At 32.5% G+C, this 15,561-nt stretch overlaps 1 protein-coding gene across 1 annotated transcript; it reads left to right on the top strand.

Moving 5' to 3' along the window:
- The first annotated feature begins 12,559 nt into the window (after positions 1-12,559).
- On the top strand, positions 12,560-15,064 carry LOC131875773 (LRR receptor-like serine/threonine-protein kinase GSO1). The gene has a single exon (XM_059220444.1). It carries the CDS (start codon positions 12,560-12,562, stop codon positions 15,062-15,064), a length of 2,505 nt encoding a protein of 834 aa, XP_059076427.1.
- The last annotated feature ends 497 nt before the right edge of the window (positions 15,065-15,561 follow it).

The raw sequence follows: 15,561 nt of genomic DNA, 5'->3' as shown, positions 1-15,561 counted from the left end.
AAAAATTATTTTTAAGATGTATCTTCCTGACAAATGTCATATATTTCAATGCATATTTATTATACTTTTTTGACAATTGTATATATATTCAATAGATTGAGCTATTAGTATTGTACATTTTATACAGTTGACACATTAAATTTTAGAATATATATAGTACACTAAGTGTCTCAAAACATCCTCTCTTGGTTAATTCATGCACATGAATTTATGTGGAGTCGTTCGACTATTAATTATCTTTTGTTGACTCGAGAATGTTCCTCTCCATTATTTTGCCTTTATCAGTTTCCATCGCCTATCAGCTGCATGTATTCAAGCAATGCTGCAAATAGTTCTTTCTATCTAGTCACCTCAGGAACAATTGAGTAGCAACTGCTAGAGAACTGGAACAGTGTTTTCTTTGTGCTTGTAGATTTAGGTACAACAAGTTTCTTCTTAATGTATTTCCACGGAGTTCCGTTTGGTTTTGAAAAATGGGTATGGAGAGGTGTTCAATGTGGAAGCTATGTATACAGTTTATAATTTTTGTTGAGGTGTATTTGTTTGAACATTTGGTTCTATATATAGTATGTTTGTGGTGGGGGTTAGTGGTAGGCCTCAAGAAAATATCAGTCCAATTGATGAATGTTACTCATTTGGTGCCATGTGAGGGATCTCTTTGACTGTAGGAATTGGGTGTTAAAGTTAATGGTTTTGGATTTCCTCCTGTAAAGTCTGTAATTTGCTGTAGATGGGTCTGTCTAATGCAATGATTCAGTACTAGTGTGAGATCTAGTTTATTATAAGAAGCTCTAGAATTTGAACAAGTTTGTAATTTATTTTTCTAAACTAGAAAATTCAATTTATAGTTATCTCCGTAGCAGGAAGTATGCAACTTGAAAATGTTTTGTTGTGCTTTTTTGGCTGAAAATAAAGATTTAAATTGGTTGTTGTTTTAAGTGTCTAGAAATTCTGTTACCAATTTTTCTGATCTTTGTTCAAAATCTATAGAGATAGGTTTCAGTCAAAAGTAAGGAATGAGATGAATATTTCATTATGAATTCTATATAACTTGCTGAGTTGAGAGAAATTTACCCTTAATTTACAGGCTCTGGAGTTGGGAGGAGCAGTTAGGCTTCAAGGCTGGGCAGACATAGGACATACATAATATAAATCTGTGCTCTATTGATAAATAGGTATGTGCCCAAGAATTTGTTAGCCAAGCATTCTGTGGCATTCATATTTGAAGAAAAGTGAATATGCTTCTTTTTCTGGTAAAATAGTATTGAAAGTGATCTTAGATATCTGTAAACAAGCATAGAGCTCTATTTGCTTTTGTTTTTTTCCATTTTCTTATGAATTATATGCACATCGCTTCCATCGGAGAGTCTTTTTAAGTTTTACTTGCACCTCTTGAACCCAAACCTTCTACTGCTTTACTTATTTGAATATTCTCCACAAGCTTCTTTACTCCATCTTCGCTTAGAAGCTCCTTACATTCAATGTATGGTTGCTATTTCTGTAGGTTAATCACAACCCCTGCATGCCATGACCCTTGTATCCCCTCCTCAAGATGGCAGACCCACATGAAATCCCAGTTTGTTTTCCCTGTAATATAAATGGTCAGATCCACTTGAAATACCAGTTTGTTTTCCCTATAATATAAATGGTCACCATAATTCCTAATTGGAAGCAGTAACAATATACCAAAGACTCAAAGTTTCAAAAGCCCATAATATATTTTGAAAAAGAACTTTTCGAGAAAGAAAAACACAAGAAAATGTAAAGTTTCTATGATTTTTATTACCATAGCCATTTTACAAACAAATAATATAAGTTCTGGAGAGAAATCACTAATAGAGAAATCAATTACAATATTCAAATGACTTTAAACTATAACAACATCTGATGTTTCACAATAGGCTTGAATAGAATTACAAAGAAAAATATAGAAAGCTTCAACAACTATCTTTTTTATTATGACCTTCTTTTCAACTGTACATTCTTTCTCTAATTACATGTAACACTATTGATTTTGTAAAAAGTAATAATATAGTTGATTATAACATGATGCATAAAACTTGAACTTGAATGCCTACAGAGATTCAGCCATTCTAAATCTGAGTATGTTAATGCATACAGAAGTTCAACCTCTCTAAATCTAAGTATGTTTGTCAATTTCAGAATTTTCTCTGTAAATCTTTAGTTAAGAAGGCAACCAAAGGCTCCTCTCTCTTTAAGCATGCAATTGAAATTTGAAACAATAGTAGCTTAGTTTTGGTTTGCACCATTTGTTCTAATATATTCCCAGATACTTGAATCCAAGTGGTGAGTTGTGCAGAGCACACATGGCATATTGTCCTGTAATGTCAGTTTCTTGTATACAAAAAAGGCTCAGCCTGTAAAACATGTGAACAATACACCATTAAGCATGCAAAAACGTATAGTGTGCAAAGCACACATGGCACATTCTATGTTGCATGGACATGTAGGCTTTGAAGTAATTTCAAATTCACACAACACTATATTTATCTATAATTATATTTATTTTCAAACCTAAAGTGCACTTTTATCAATATTAATTTCCATGCTTTCAAAAATTACTTCTACTAAAAAAATTCAAATCCATGTCCTTAAAGTTATTCCTGGCCTGTGTCAGCACATTAGCTACTATTGTGGTGACATTATTCAATATATCTAGCATTTATTAAATGATACTATCTACCTTGAAGAGAGTTGAAGCAGAAACTATTTGAACTAATTTATTTATTTTTCATTGAAATTACATGTAGTTATGGTAATTTGTTTATTATTGTTTCCAATTGCAAGTAAATCTTTAGATTTGTGAGCTATGTTTATTCAGTTTGACATGAATTTCATATGGTGAAATTTTGTGCTTTGTGTTCTAGGATTTGCTCTCCCCTAGTTTTACATATGTCAATGAAAATATGTTGAATATAAAAATAATGGTTTAAACTTGCTATGTAATAGACAATTTGGAAGGTTTTTGGGAATTTTTATTATGCACTGGTGAATTAGTTTCAATTCTCTAACAAGAGGAAATTTTTTAATAACTATTACTACTAATCTTTTAAAAAATAAAAAACCGATTTACAATTTTAGGAGTAATATTTTTAAAAATTTTGAACCATTTATGTATGAAATTTTAAATTAAATAAATTAAAATTTTAAAAAAATTTAAAATGATACGAGTTGAAAAAATTTAAAGTGAAGTAAATACTCCCCATAGGACCGTGTTTATTTTTCACTCTATAAATTACACTAAAACTATGGTTAAAAGTATGCAAGCTTTGGATTGTGAGCGAGCTTCTGAATACTGTATACTAAGATAAAGGCTATTCATAATATATGAATAAATATATGAGCAAATAAAAATTACGAAAAGCCTATTCTTTTTAAAGCCTACACTTTTTTACATTACCATACCCTCTAACTAGTGCCACTCTGTTATATCCTTGTTCAAATTTTGTAACAACATTAGCTGTTGACAAATTGATTGTTTTTGAATTTAACTTATTCATTGATATTTGTTTCAAATCATTAAAAGTAATATATACTTATCGAAGTTTTCATCAATATTTATTAAACATGAAAAAAAAATTATAGACACATTTGTTTATGTGAGATAAAGTTTCGTAAAGAATTCATTTTTTTTTTCAAAAATGATGGTACTTAAATTATGCTTATGCTACTTCAATTTACATATTATCACAGAATGTACACTGTGCCAACCAATAAGCAAATATACATTCCACCACCGAAATGGGATTGTCCAATTATTGGGCCAATTGATACGACCACAATGGCACACATATTTCATTTTCATTCTCCCTCCACTGAAGGCTCTCTAAGGATGATATTTGGTGAAGAATTCCTATAGAATGTTTCTAGTTTAGTGTACTACAGTGATGTGGTGTCCTGTTTCCTATCAAATTGCATGGATTTGGTCCAAGACTCAGAGTTTGTGGAAAAGTTTGCAAATTCATATATTCAAGGCTATTTCACTCCATCAATTGGTTACAATGTAGCTATCAATGCTTATGATGCAAGTAACCATAATGGTCTTCTGGGGGGTATATTTTCGCTTGACACAATAGCACTATGTGATGCAGCTTCTTGTGTTTACAATGCTGTAAAAGTTGTTGTGAACAATAATTGTGAGCTAGTTTTTACACATGCCTTGAAAGAACATAGCGAGCACTTGGGCCATGATCTGACAAGAAAGCTTTCAAATGTCTTCAAGGCACTGATGTTCTTATACACACATCTTCCTCTTCATCCACCTATTACAACTGCACTTCTCACACTTGCTTCACAAGTGCCTTCTTAATTTGCATCCACGTCTTTGTCACACACCTATGTTTATGCTTTACTATTCTACTATAAAAGTTATATGTGTTCCAATGTTTACTACTATCAATATATTTCAGCCATAAACATACAACATTTTCGCAAGGAAGTGTACATTTAGAGATTTCATTGTTATTGCTATTTGAGATGTATGTGTGTGAAAATGTGAATTCGCTAACTCCAATCATGAATTGTGCATGTCATAAACTTATTATGTCAGATTTGTAATTAGTATACAAAGGAAAAACAACAACAATGCACAAAAATATCACTACCCAATCACTTGAAACAATGCAATATTCAATAAGAAACCAATACTTAATTACAACACATTAATTTTTGGTTGAAAGAAATGAAATTAATGTAACTATCTTTTTTTACATATAACTAACATGTAAGAAATAATTTATTTGTCTATGAAAAAAGTAACAAATTTATGAGTTACCAAAGATTTCTTTACTGTTCTTTTATGTTATATTGATTTGAAAATACCTCGTATATAATTCTAATATCATATTCAACTTAAGTGAAATAATATTTCCAACAGTTACTTAGTCCTTATGTATACAAATTTTTAATTAATTGAATAGTTCTTTTATATAGTAATAAATCAAACAATGACTTACAAATATTCTTTTAATTGCAAATTTTAAGCAAATCAAAATAGTAGACATCACAATGAAGTAGGTTTTGACATATTATGTTAATTAGTTTTGTAGCAGGGTTCAAATTAGCCCAATTTTGCTAAATTGAAATACTACCTTGAGATTTGAGCAATACAGGTACAAGTCACTTCCTTATTTTTTATGTACAAATTTCATATTACTGTGAACTCAACCTAGCATTGTAGAGATAATGTAGTTCCATTGAGAGGGAAAAAATGTTGACAATAATAAATGATCTTGGCATATTCTCACTGTTGTTTACATAAATGTACTTACTATTGTAGATATAATGTAGTTCCATACGCACAACAAAAAATTAATCAAAACACTCGTGATTTAAATTTTGTACATGAAAATTTATTTTTTCATTGATATTCAATATAATATTGTTATAGAAGACACATTTAAATTACTAAACTCGTATACATTTTGTATAGGTCATGAAATTACATTGTTCACATAGTAGTAGAGAACTGTAAAATTTAAAACAATGGTTGCCCCTGTCTATCACAGTAACTTGCCATTAGAACTAGGTGCTCTCTTTGTAGAGATGTGCATCGTATTTGTGATGCTTATGACAATACACGACACTCCTCTATTCATTACTTTATTGAAATTCAATGTAACAATATTCTACTACTTCTTTGCATTGTTCATTGTTTAATGGTTTTCTGCAAGGGGTTCCAGAAAGCTAATAAAAATATGGAGAGATTGCTAAAAAACACAAGACCTTTGTCATCTCTTCCAAAAAAATGTAGTTAGATAGAGCAAGGAAAGTATAATACTTGTACAACTCAATGCTTATTTTAACATTTTGATTGTCCTCCTCATATAAACCATCTCAGTAGCCCAATGTCTAGAGAAACTATTTACAGTAAACCAGTCCTGTATGGTAATTCTATCGTACATAGTACCATAGACATTGACAATGTTAGTCAAATCATTCAGGAAGGTGATTGAATGTTGTCAACTAATTTACAACTGTTTCCATCAAATCCATTTACCCCAACACTAGAAAAGGCAAGCACAATAACTGCTTCCCCGGGTAGTGGATTGTTGAATAATATTGTCCACAAATACATTTTCCAACCAATTGTTTGTGACATTATTAAAGGCAAAGGAGACAATTATGCAGGTCTAATTACCTGTAATTGTTTCAAAAAATATAATGCTACACCTCATTTGTCAACTCCAGCCTTGGAAAAAGAAGGATGCACAACTTCAAAGTGTGCATACCTACATCAAATAACTGGTATAGACCTTATTTGTAAATGATTTTCCCAATATTTGGCATTTCTATCCAGTAATTGAATTCACTGACAATTTCTTCTACTCATATATTGTAGAGAATAGTCAAGTTTAGCTTCAACAAAATATTCTATGCCACAAAGCTAACAATTTCTCCACAGAGCTTCAGATTAAACCTAACAATGTTTTAAATGTGGAAGGCATGCCAAATAGTGAATAACTCAATAATGGCATATCAATTGAACATCAATGCAATGTCTACAATTCATTGACATAGAAAGGTTCGAGCTTGCCAGAGGAAAGAAAACAATGTTGTCAATTATGTTCAAAAGTTCAGTCAGAGGTGCAACAAGTAAAGAAGGACTTAGCAAGGATAGAAAAAAGCTTAAAGCAATTGCAAGACTACAATATAAAACTATGCACATATTTGCAAGACATTTTTAAGTATTCGATGTGAAGAGTTGTGCAAAAATACTATTATAGTTTTAACTATAACAAATTTTCAAAGAATGTGCAAACTCTTTGCCAAGCCCCTTCTTTGCAAACATATTGAAAGATTAAATATGAAGGGTGCAAACTATTTCCAGCCAAATATTTGTTCTAATAGTAAGCTTTATATGTTTGTATTATTTACAAATGCTTAAAGTTTGAATTTGTAAGGTAATTACTAAAATAAAGATGATTCTTCACCATCATGTATATATAGCTAGAACAATATATACTTGTGACACTTCTCACCATATTTAAGAGCCTATTAAAAACCCTACATATATAAATAATTTATTTATTTATTTTGTAAAGTAGAAGTTGCATAATAGATTATAATCTTCAGTCTCTATACATTTATCCTATTCAATCTAAATAGAAGAGTTTGTGTCTAAATGATCTGGTTGGCATATCAATTTTCTTTGTGCTAACTGGATTATTTGCACCATTGAACAATGTAAGCCCTACAAGGTTCTTCTAAAGCATTACATTGAAGGTTGTATGTCCTATGAAAAACTGTGTTGGAAGAAAATTAGATTTAATTATCTTCATTTCACCAATGCACCTATGAAGAATTAGCATCGCCTTCTTCTTCAATGCATTTGAAAAATATTTGAAACTATGAAATGCTACCTTAGTTGGGTTGGTGATGAATGTGTAAACAAGCTTTCTGTCAATAAACATAATTTGTAGTGCTCCCTTATCATAAAATCTTTAAGCTTTTTCCTTTCTGAAAAAAATTGATTTCTGCTTATAGAATAGTGCACTCTTCATGAAAAAATTGTGCATTCGGATTGTACACTGTATTAAAAATTTCAAAGCATAATACACTGGCTTCAACATTTACAAAGGAGAGTGCATATTTTTCTATGTTAATTTAGTGTTTGTTACATTATGTATACTTTTGTTCAACAATGTTTTTAGTTTAATACATAATGTTGGGTTCTCTTCTTTCTAAAGTTTATATTATATATATTTAGTACTTTTGTATTCTATTTGATAAGGAGACTTTCCAAAATTGTCATAGCTAATGTTTTTGCATTCCTTAAACACTCAAAGGTCTGCTAAGCATTCTGCATAGATTTATGTTAGTTTTCTTCCTTCCATGTTCTAAGGAACACACAACTCTTATTCTCCTTTACCATCCATATTTTAACTCTCGGCAGGAACATGATGCTTTGCGTCTCTTGTTTGATATGCTCCACATCACCTTCCAGAAGACATGATCACCCCATGCGGAATCAAATTAAATGGTGAACTCTATTATTTTTGCAGGGGTCCCAAAGACACAAAGACAAAGGTAAGGATATGTCCCCACACTAATAAAAAGTCATGGAAGTATCCAACCTCACTACATGAAGAAGTGAAAGAAAAAGAAAAAGGAAAATCAACTAAGATTCAGATGTAATAATATAGGAAGGATATAGAATAGTAAATTATAATGATGACACAAGAACATAGACAAAAATATATAAATTTATTTCTACTTCTTTCTTCTTTTTCTTTTTTCTTTTTTTTCCTTCTTTTTTTTTGTTTTCTAAGCTTTTCTTCCACAAGAACTTGTCATATCTAAATATAGCTAGAATGGAATTTAAAATATATTCGATCTTTTTGTGTCACTTGGATATAAATGATAATCTTATCTTGAATATCAAAGGTTGTAATGAAATGACCTACACAAGAGAAGTATAATAAAAATTATGAGCTCGAAATACTTGATATTAATAAGTCACTTCTAAGAGAAACTTCCAAAATTCTCCAATGTAAAACTTAGTTCACAATATAATGATCAAATAACATTCACTACTCTCTATATAAACCATACTTATGCCTTGGAAAGCACCAAGGCCAACTAAATACCAAAAAAATAACACTTGGGATAACCTAACTAAATAGATAATAGGACTTAAGGTAACCGCAAGCCAACTACTTGTAACCTTATACATATCATAAGATTAAAGGTGTAGTCATTAATGTCAAAGGTGTCAAGTGTGTTACCTTTAATGTCAAAGGGATTGGTTTATGTCAAAGTAGTTGAGAACACTGAAGCAAAAAGACTAGAATTGTTGGATAGTTATCTTAATATTATCATCATGCACTAGTATTAGTTGTTCCCAACTATTTAGAATATTTGCGTCGATCTAGAAATGTGTAGGTAGGTTTTTAAGGTTTGTTTCTCAGAGACGGTATTTGTACCTAGTTGCACTGTCATGGTTTTAGGGGCCAAATTCTTTTGTAGTTAGGTATTATGTGTTGTAGTTTGAAAGATAAGTCAAGCTACACACAAAGATATATATTCCAATGTTTTAGAGGATTTGGTCAGATGGACAAAATGTTATAAGTGACAAAGTGTAGATTGTCTTAGCTTGTTGACTATTAGATGTTCTTGTCGGTTGCACTAGAAGATGGTGATGTGTGCTAGAATTGAACGAAGCATGTGAAGGTAGTTTTGGACTAGCTTAGTGCATGTTGGGTAACACATAGTGTGATCTCACTCTTGGTGTAACATGTTGGCTTTTGGAAAAGATTGACTACACATTCAATCTAAGACATGTGTACTCTTGGATGACTTACATATATTATAAATATCTGCTAGGTTAAAAATGAAGGTGTAATTAACATTGAAATGTCTACATATTGTCCATCGATTTCATTCCAATGGGGTGTTGTGGCAGAAGTGACAGAAGTTATGAATGCTATATGATCAAGAAGCAGAAGTATAGATGCGACAAAGTGTGCAAACTATGATACATATCTTATACACACTATCAAAGTGTTATACAATAGAGGAAATCTAACTAATGATGTAATTTGATTATGGAAGGTCTGCATGATTAATCTTTTATATATTTCATATCTTGTTTATTATTGAGGTTGGTGCCTCATGATTTGAGTTGGTGCTTAGTTCTTTCAATTAGGAGATTGGTGTTTTCATCCTAGATTAAAATTCCTATGGGTTAGTGCATGCAAAAATTTGTAAGCTCATTATTATTTTGCAAGGCTAGATTTGGATAGTAGATCCAAGGAGCTATTATCACTATGATTTTTTTCTCCCGAGTTTTCACATAAATCTAGTGTTCTCACGTGTTGATGTGTGGATATGCTTATCACTTGCATAGTTGTTTTGATGATAATGTGAGCTATGACAACATTTTTAATTTTACATTGATTTTGAAGTTTTAATTTGGAGTATATTGGTTTACCTCCCCTCAAGTAGTATATTTATGTTCTTAACACCTTATTTTGCATTTTTTTGTTTGTGCAAGTTTAGATCTGATAGTGAAAGTTATAGATGTTGATGATACAACCACATGACGGATGAATCATCTACAAAAAAAAAACCCTATCACAAAAGAGATCAAGAAGAAATAATATGCTTAATAAAAACTTGAGAATTATGTATTAATTGCACAGAAGAATATGGAGATACAATTACAAAGAATGAATGCCTTTATTTTATAGAAAGAAAGAGTCTCCCTAATCCTAAAATTAGAAGAACTAAAGAATTTGAATGAGGAGATAAATTAAGCTCAACTACAACTGAACTAAAGCTAGAAAAGCATAACTCTAGATGAAAAAAGCACCTGAGTTTAGCTTAAGTGAAAAAATAATTAAAGGGCCTAATCAATAAATAATTACATAAAGTGTCCTAATTATTCCAACACTCTTCCTTAAGATTAACTTAGGGTTAAACTAAATGGATAATATGGATGAAAAATGCATGCATGCATAAGTCTCGACAATTAGGCCTAATCAAGTACTCATGTACAAATGAATGCAAAACAATGCAAGTCTTACAAACAAAGAAAAGAAGAAAAACCTAGTCGGAAAAATATGCTTTCCAAAAGAGAGAAAAGGAAATGAAAAAAATATTATACATGACAAGCATAAAGGAATCAATATGTCCCCCCAATTATTGAATCTATCAAAAAACTATAGTCAAGATTCCCCCCGTAAGAGAGAAAAGAAGAGACAATGTATCCCCCTATAGGAGAGATGCTCCAATGATGAAGATGAAGGCTCAAGGATGAATTTTGAAGATTATATAAGAGTGAAAAACCGCATTTCTCCCCTTAGGAAGAAAAAAATTCAATGGACAAGACAAAAGCAACTCCACGAAAGGAGATAGAAAGAATAGTCTCATGATGTGTGCCATGGAAGACTGTTCAATTTTCCACATGTCAAAATCATGATATGCCTAATCAATTGGACCAAATCCAAACAACTATGAAGATATCTGATGAACAACCTTTGAAGGTATTGAAGATAGGATGATAGGAATTCTCAAACTTCCGTCAAGGAGGAACAAAATATCCTCAAATATGTCCCCAATGTCTGCAATGATCCCTAAGCATGTTGACCCCTCTCTGAATCTAGTTGAGAGACAAGTCCATATAGATAGCACAAAAGATAAGCCACCTAAGATGTGTCAAGATACCCTTTCTCCAAGACTCATAATTGTCCATTGCAAGGCTGATGATGCCTCAAACAAAATTAACAATCCCCAAGAATCATAACACATGTAAAGAACATCAAAGACAACCATCTCCAACAAATAGATCTTTTTGTTGTTATCAAGGGATTTTTTTAGCCATGAAATAAGAAGAGAAGGGAAATAAGAATCCTCCTTTTGTCGAGGAACAACAATTTATTACTTTTTCAAGACCTCATCAAATTTTTCCTTCTTTCTAAGGTCTTTTTCTTTTTTTTGTTGTTGGGAAGTTTGATTCATGGAAAGCTATGTACACTACAAAAATGTTGTTCATGGTTTACAATGATGCAATTATGTGAGGGTTGCAATTTTTTTGTTTAAGATCTATATGTAAAGAGGATTGGGCTCGCATATGTTTTAACCACACCCTCTCCACCAAGGATGACCACCATAATGGGCAGCAACCTCAATTATGGAGGTCACCCCCTCCCTAAACATACATAAAGATTAAAGCAAGTAGATATTCAAAATCCATGAGACTGTCAAAATGTGCTTCTAGATTTGATTGTGTGAATGTTTTTCAGCATAAAAAATACTCACACAATCAAATCTAGAAGCATGCATTCAGACATAGACAAAGATGCAAATCACAACTTCTATTTTGTATGCCGAGTATGTATTTTCAAATTATATGTTTTCCAAATCAAATATTAAATATTACAGTTTTCCAATTTGGCAATGTTTTGATAAATAACAAGCAATCATTATGGGTTGTGTAGCTCTATGTTCAGATTTAATAGATTTAACATACTAGGTGAGCCTCCTGAATGTATTTTTCTTCAACTTATATAGGTACAATATGGGGGAAATATATAGAAAAACCATAATCTATAATTTGTATATTATTGTTTTACTTTGTTTAAATTTAACAAACAAGTAGGCATAATATAAGGAAATAATTATTACAACAATTATTTATATGAACAAGTTTACAAGCTTTCGACAATGCAATAAACTGGAATAAATATTTTAATTACATTAGAAACTATATACAATCAGAAACAACATAGATTTATTTTGTTAATATCTAAAATGATATTTAATATAGCATTCAACAATACAAATGAAAAGTAGAAGATATTTTCCACAACAAATCAAATTATGATATTGCTATCAAGGTTCGCCTGTATAGTTTTTGGATCAAACTCATTGACCCATGATTTATGAGTAGTGATCGACAAGAACACATCTCTCATGAGAATGAATGGCACACTTAGTACTCATTGCATCTAGGTGATGCTCATAGAGGTGAAGCATTGGGACTTCCCGACAGGTCACCCATCCTAGTACTTCTCCAATGCGAGTAATTGAGGTCAGAATGGCGGTTCGCACGAATAATTTATGTATGTTCACATCCCTCTCTGTCCTGTACTGTTCTTTCTTTTCTATAATTTTATTTTTGTCTGTCCATGCATGTTCTCCCACTGAATCCAGAGCGCTTCTCAGCCTTAAGGCCGCTTTCCTTGATACTCATGGAATGCTAAAGTCATGGGAGGGAGATGACTGTTGTGTATGGCTAGGTGTCCACTGCGATGAAATGGAATTGGGTGGACATGTTACTGAGCTGAATCTCGGTAACTTTAGACTTCTATCAAAACATATTCCTCCTCAACTTGGAAATTTGTCTTCCTTGCGTTATTTAGACCTTCACAAGAACCTATTACAAGGCCCCATCCCCTCTAGCTTGGGTTTACTCACCAATCTTACTTACATAGATCTTAGCAAGAACATGATTAGTGGTCCAATCCCTCCGTCTCTAGGCAATCTCCTGTCCCTTATCGTCTTAGATTTACATGACAATCAATTGGAAGGCAGTATCCCATTTAGTTTAGGCAAAATTAGCACACTCAAAAGCTTATCCCTTTCCCACAACAAGATGAGCGGAGGCCTTCCTTTGTCATTTGCACAATCATCTTCCCTCCTCAGTCTTGATCTGAAAAACAACCGATTGAATGGAAGTATTCCTTCCTTGCTCACATTACCATCTTCTCTGCAAACTTTTTCTCTCTCCAACAACAACATGACAGGAACAGTTTCAGATGAAGTTCTCCTCCGCAATAGCTCAAGCTTGCAGATATTGGACTTATCTCACAGTGGATTGAATATCCACATTGACTCCACGCCTTGGATTCCGCCTTTTCAGCTTCAAATCTTGAATTTCAGAAGTTGTAAAATTGGAAGTCCAATTCCAAGCTGGATTTCAACTCAATTTAAACTTGAAAATCTGGACCTATCGGACGCCAATCTTGTGGAAGATCTTCCACCTTGGCTATGGAATTTCTCATCGGAATTGATGAGTTTGAACCTGTCAAACAATCATTTGGAGGGTCCTCTCACTATTACTTCAATCCCAGTTCCACTGCTGGTGTTGGATCTGTCTGTAAATGAACTGAGTGGCCCTTTCTTGCTAGATATTCATATGCGTCAACTATGTCAATTGCAGGTTCTTTTACTTGCACACAACAAAATCAAAGGACCAATTCCAGTTTCATTAGAGACTATTGCATCTCCTATAGCTTTTCTAGATTTGTCAAATAATCAACTAAGAGGCAATATCCCCGTTGCTTTGGGTAATTTGCAGTATCTTAGCGTGCTGAATTTAAAGAACAACAGTTTAAATGGAGAGATCCCTGCTAGTCTGGGCAAGCTGTCAGCACTTGTAATGCTCAACCTGGCACGTAATGATTTGGAGGGTGAGATTCCTAAGGAGCTTGGAAGCGTAACACAACTTGAGTCTTTGCATCTCGAAAAGAACAATCTCCAAGGACTTCTTCCTCTGTCTTTAGCACAACTTTCAGAGCTGCAGGTGCTTGACGTAGGAGAAAACAATTTGATAGGAAACATTCCAGCTTGGATTGCCAACTATTCAAGTCTACAAGTTCTTGTGCTGAGATCAAACAGCTTGACAGGCAATCTACCTCCACGGATCGGCGGAATGGCCAAGCTTCGAGTCCTCGACCTTTCTTCTAATCTTTTGTTCGGTGAAATCCCAAATACCTACTTAAATTTCTCGGCCATGCTCGATGTAAACGAAACTATGTCCGTCCTTGGAGAAGACCGTGTGCGTCGCCCCATTATTGTTAAAGGAAATTCAAGATCAGAATATATATCTTATGGCGCTCTTAGAGATAGCCCAAGGCTTCGAGTTGTAAGAGACGAAGACAGCAAATACTATATAGAGGGCTTGGATATAATCACAAAAGGATCAGAATTGTATTACAGTCGCGTCTTTTCAGGCATGACATGCATCGATTTGGCAAACAACGGATTATGGGGTCATCTTCCAATGAAAATTGGAAATCTTAAAGGTTTGATGTTTCTAAATCTTTCTAGGAACAGCTTCAATGGGGACATTCCAGGTAGCATGGGCAGTCTCAGTCGGTTGGAATCGCTGGACCTTTCTTTGAACAATTTTTCAGGAAAAATTCCATTCCAGCTTGGTTCTTTGGATTATTTGGGATATTTAAATCTTTCTTACAACAATCTGTCAGGGGTGATACCACTGCAAGGTCCTCACATGATAACATTTGGTAAAACAGTATTCTCAGGAAATCCAAATCTGCGCGGATGCCCTCTTGAAAGCTGGAAGTGTTCTCCCCCTCGTTCACCGCACTCTCCTCCTACCATTGCTGTCAATGAAGAGGCAAACCAAGGATTTTCATGGTACCTGCTGAGTATTGGATGGTCAATTGCAGCAGGATTTTGTGCCGTGGTGTTGGCACTCATTTTTAAAGTGAATTGGAGAAAGAAGATCTTTGATCAGATGGACAGAGTTATAGCATTTCTGTTGGGGGAGAGTACTAATCGGAGGTGCTCAAGTTAGATATTAAGGATATGGTATTTTGTTTACAAATGTAATAAATACAAGATAGCAAATCTCTTAATAGGGTATCTAGATAGATAGTATTTTGCTTTCAATATCATTAAATCTTATGTTTAAACATTTTAACAAGCCTCCTGGATTAGAAATTGAGAAAGTATTTTGTTTTTAGTTTAATAAATATTTTAATGTTGAGATATGTTTGTATGATACACGAAATATATCTTATTTTGTTTGACTATTTTTCAAAGAGTTTTGAAGATTCAAAGATATATTTAAGAGATTTTTGAATGTTTTTAATGTATTTTTAAAAAATTATTTAAATGTAATATTGACTATCTTTAAATATTATTTTATAGTTACATCTTTCTTGTATATTTATTTTTTATTACTTTGTTTTTATATATTTTCATTGATTATATTTTTTTTATTTATATTTTACTTATATTTATTGTTTATAATTTTGTTTGAAAACACTTAAATTTAATATTTGAGTGGTT

Source organism: Cryptomeria japonica, chromosome 5 (genome assembly GCF_030272615.1).
Source record: "Cryptomeria japonica chromosome 5, Sugi_1.0, whole genome shotgun sequence".
Taxonomy (NCBI): domain Eukaryota; kingdom Viridiplantae; phylum Streptophyta; class Pinopsida; order Cupressales; family Cupressaceae; genus Cryptomeria; species Cryptomeria japonica.
The sequence above is the reverse complement of the archived record's forward strand: the minus strand, read 5'-3'. Positions and strand labels throughout refer to the sequence as shown.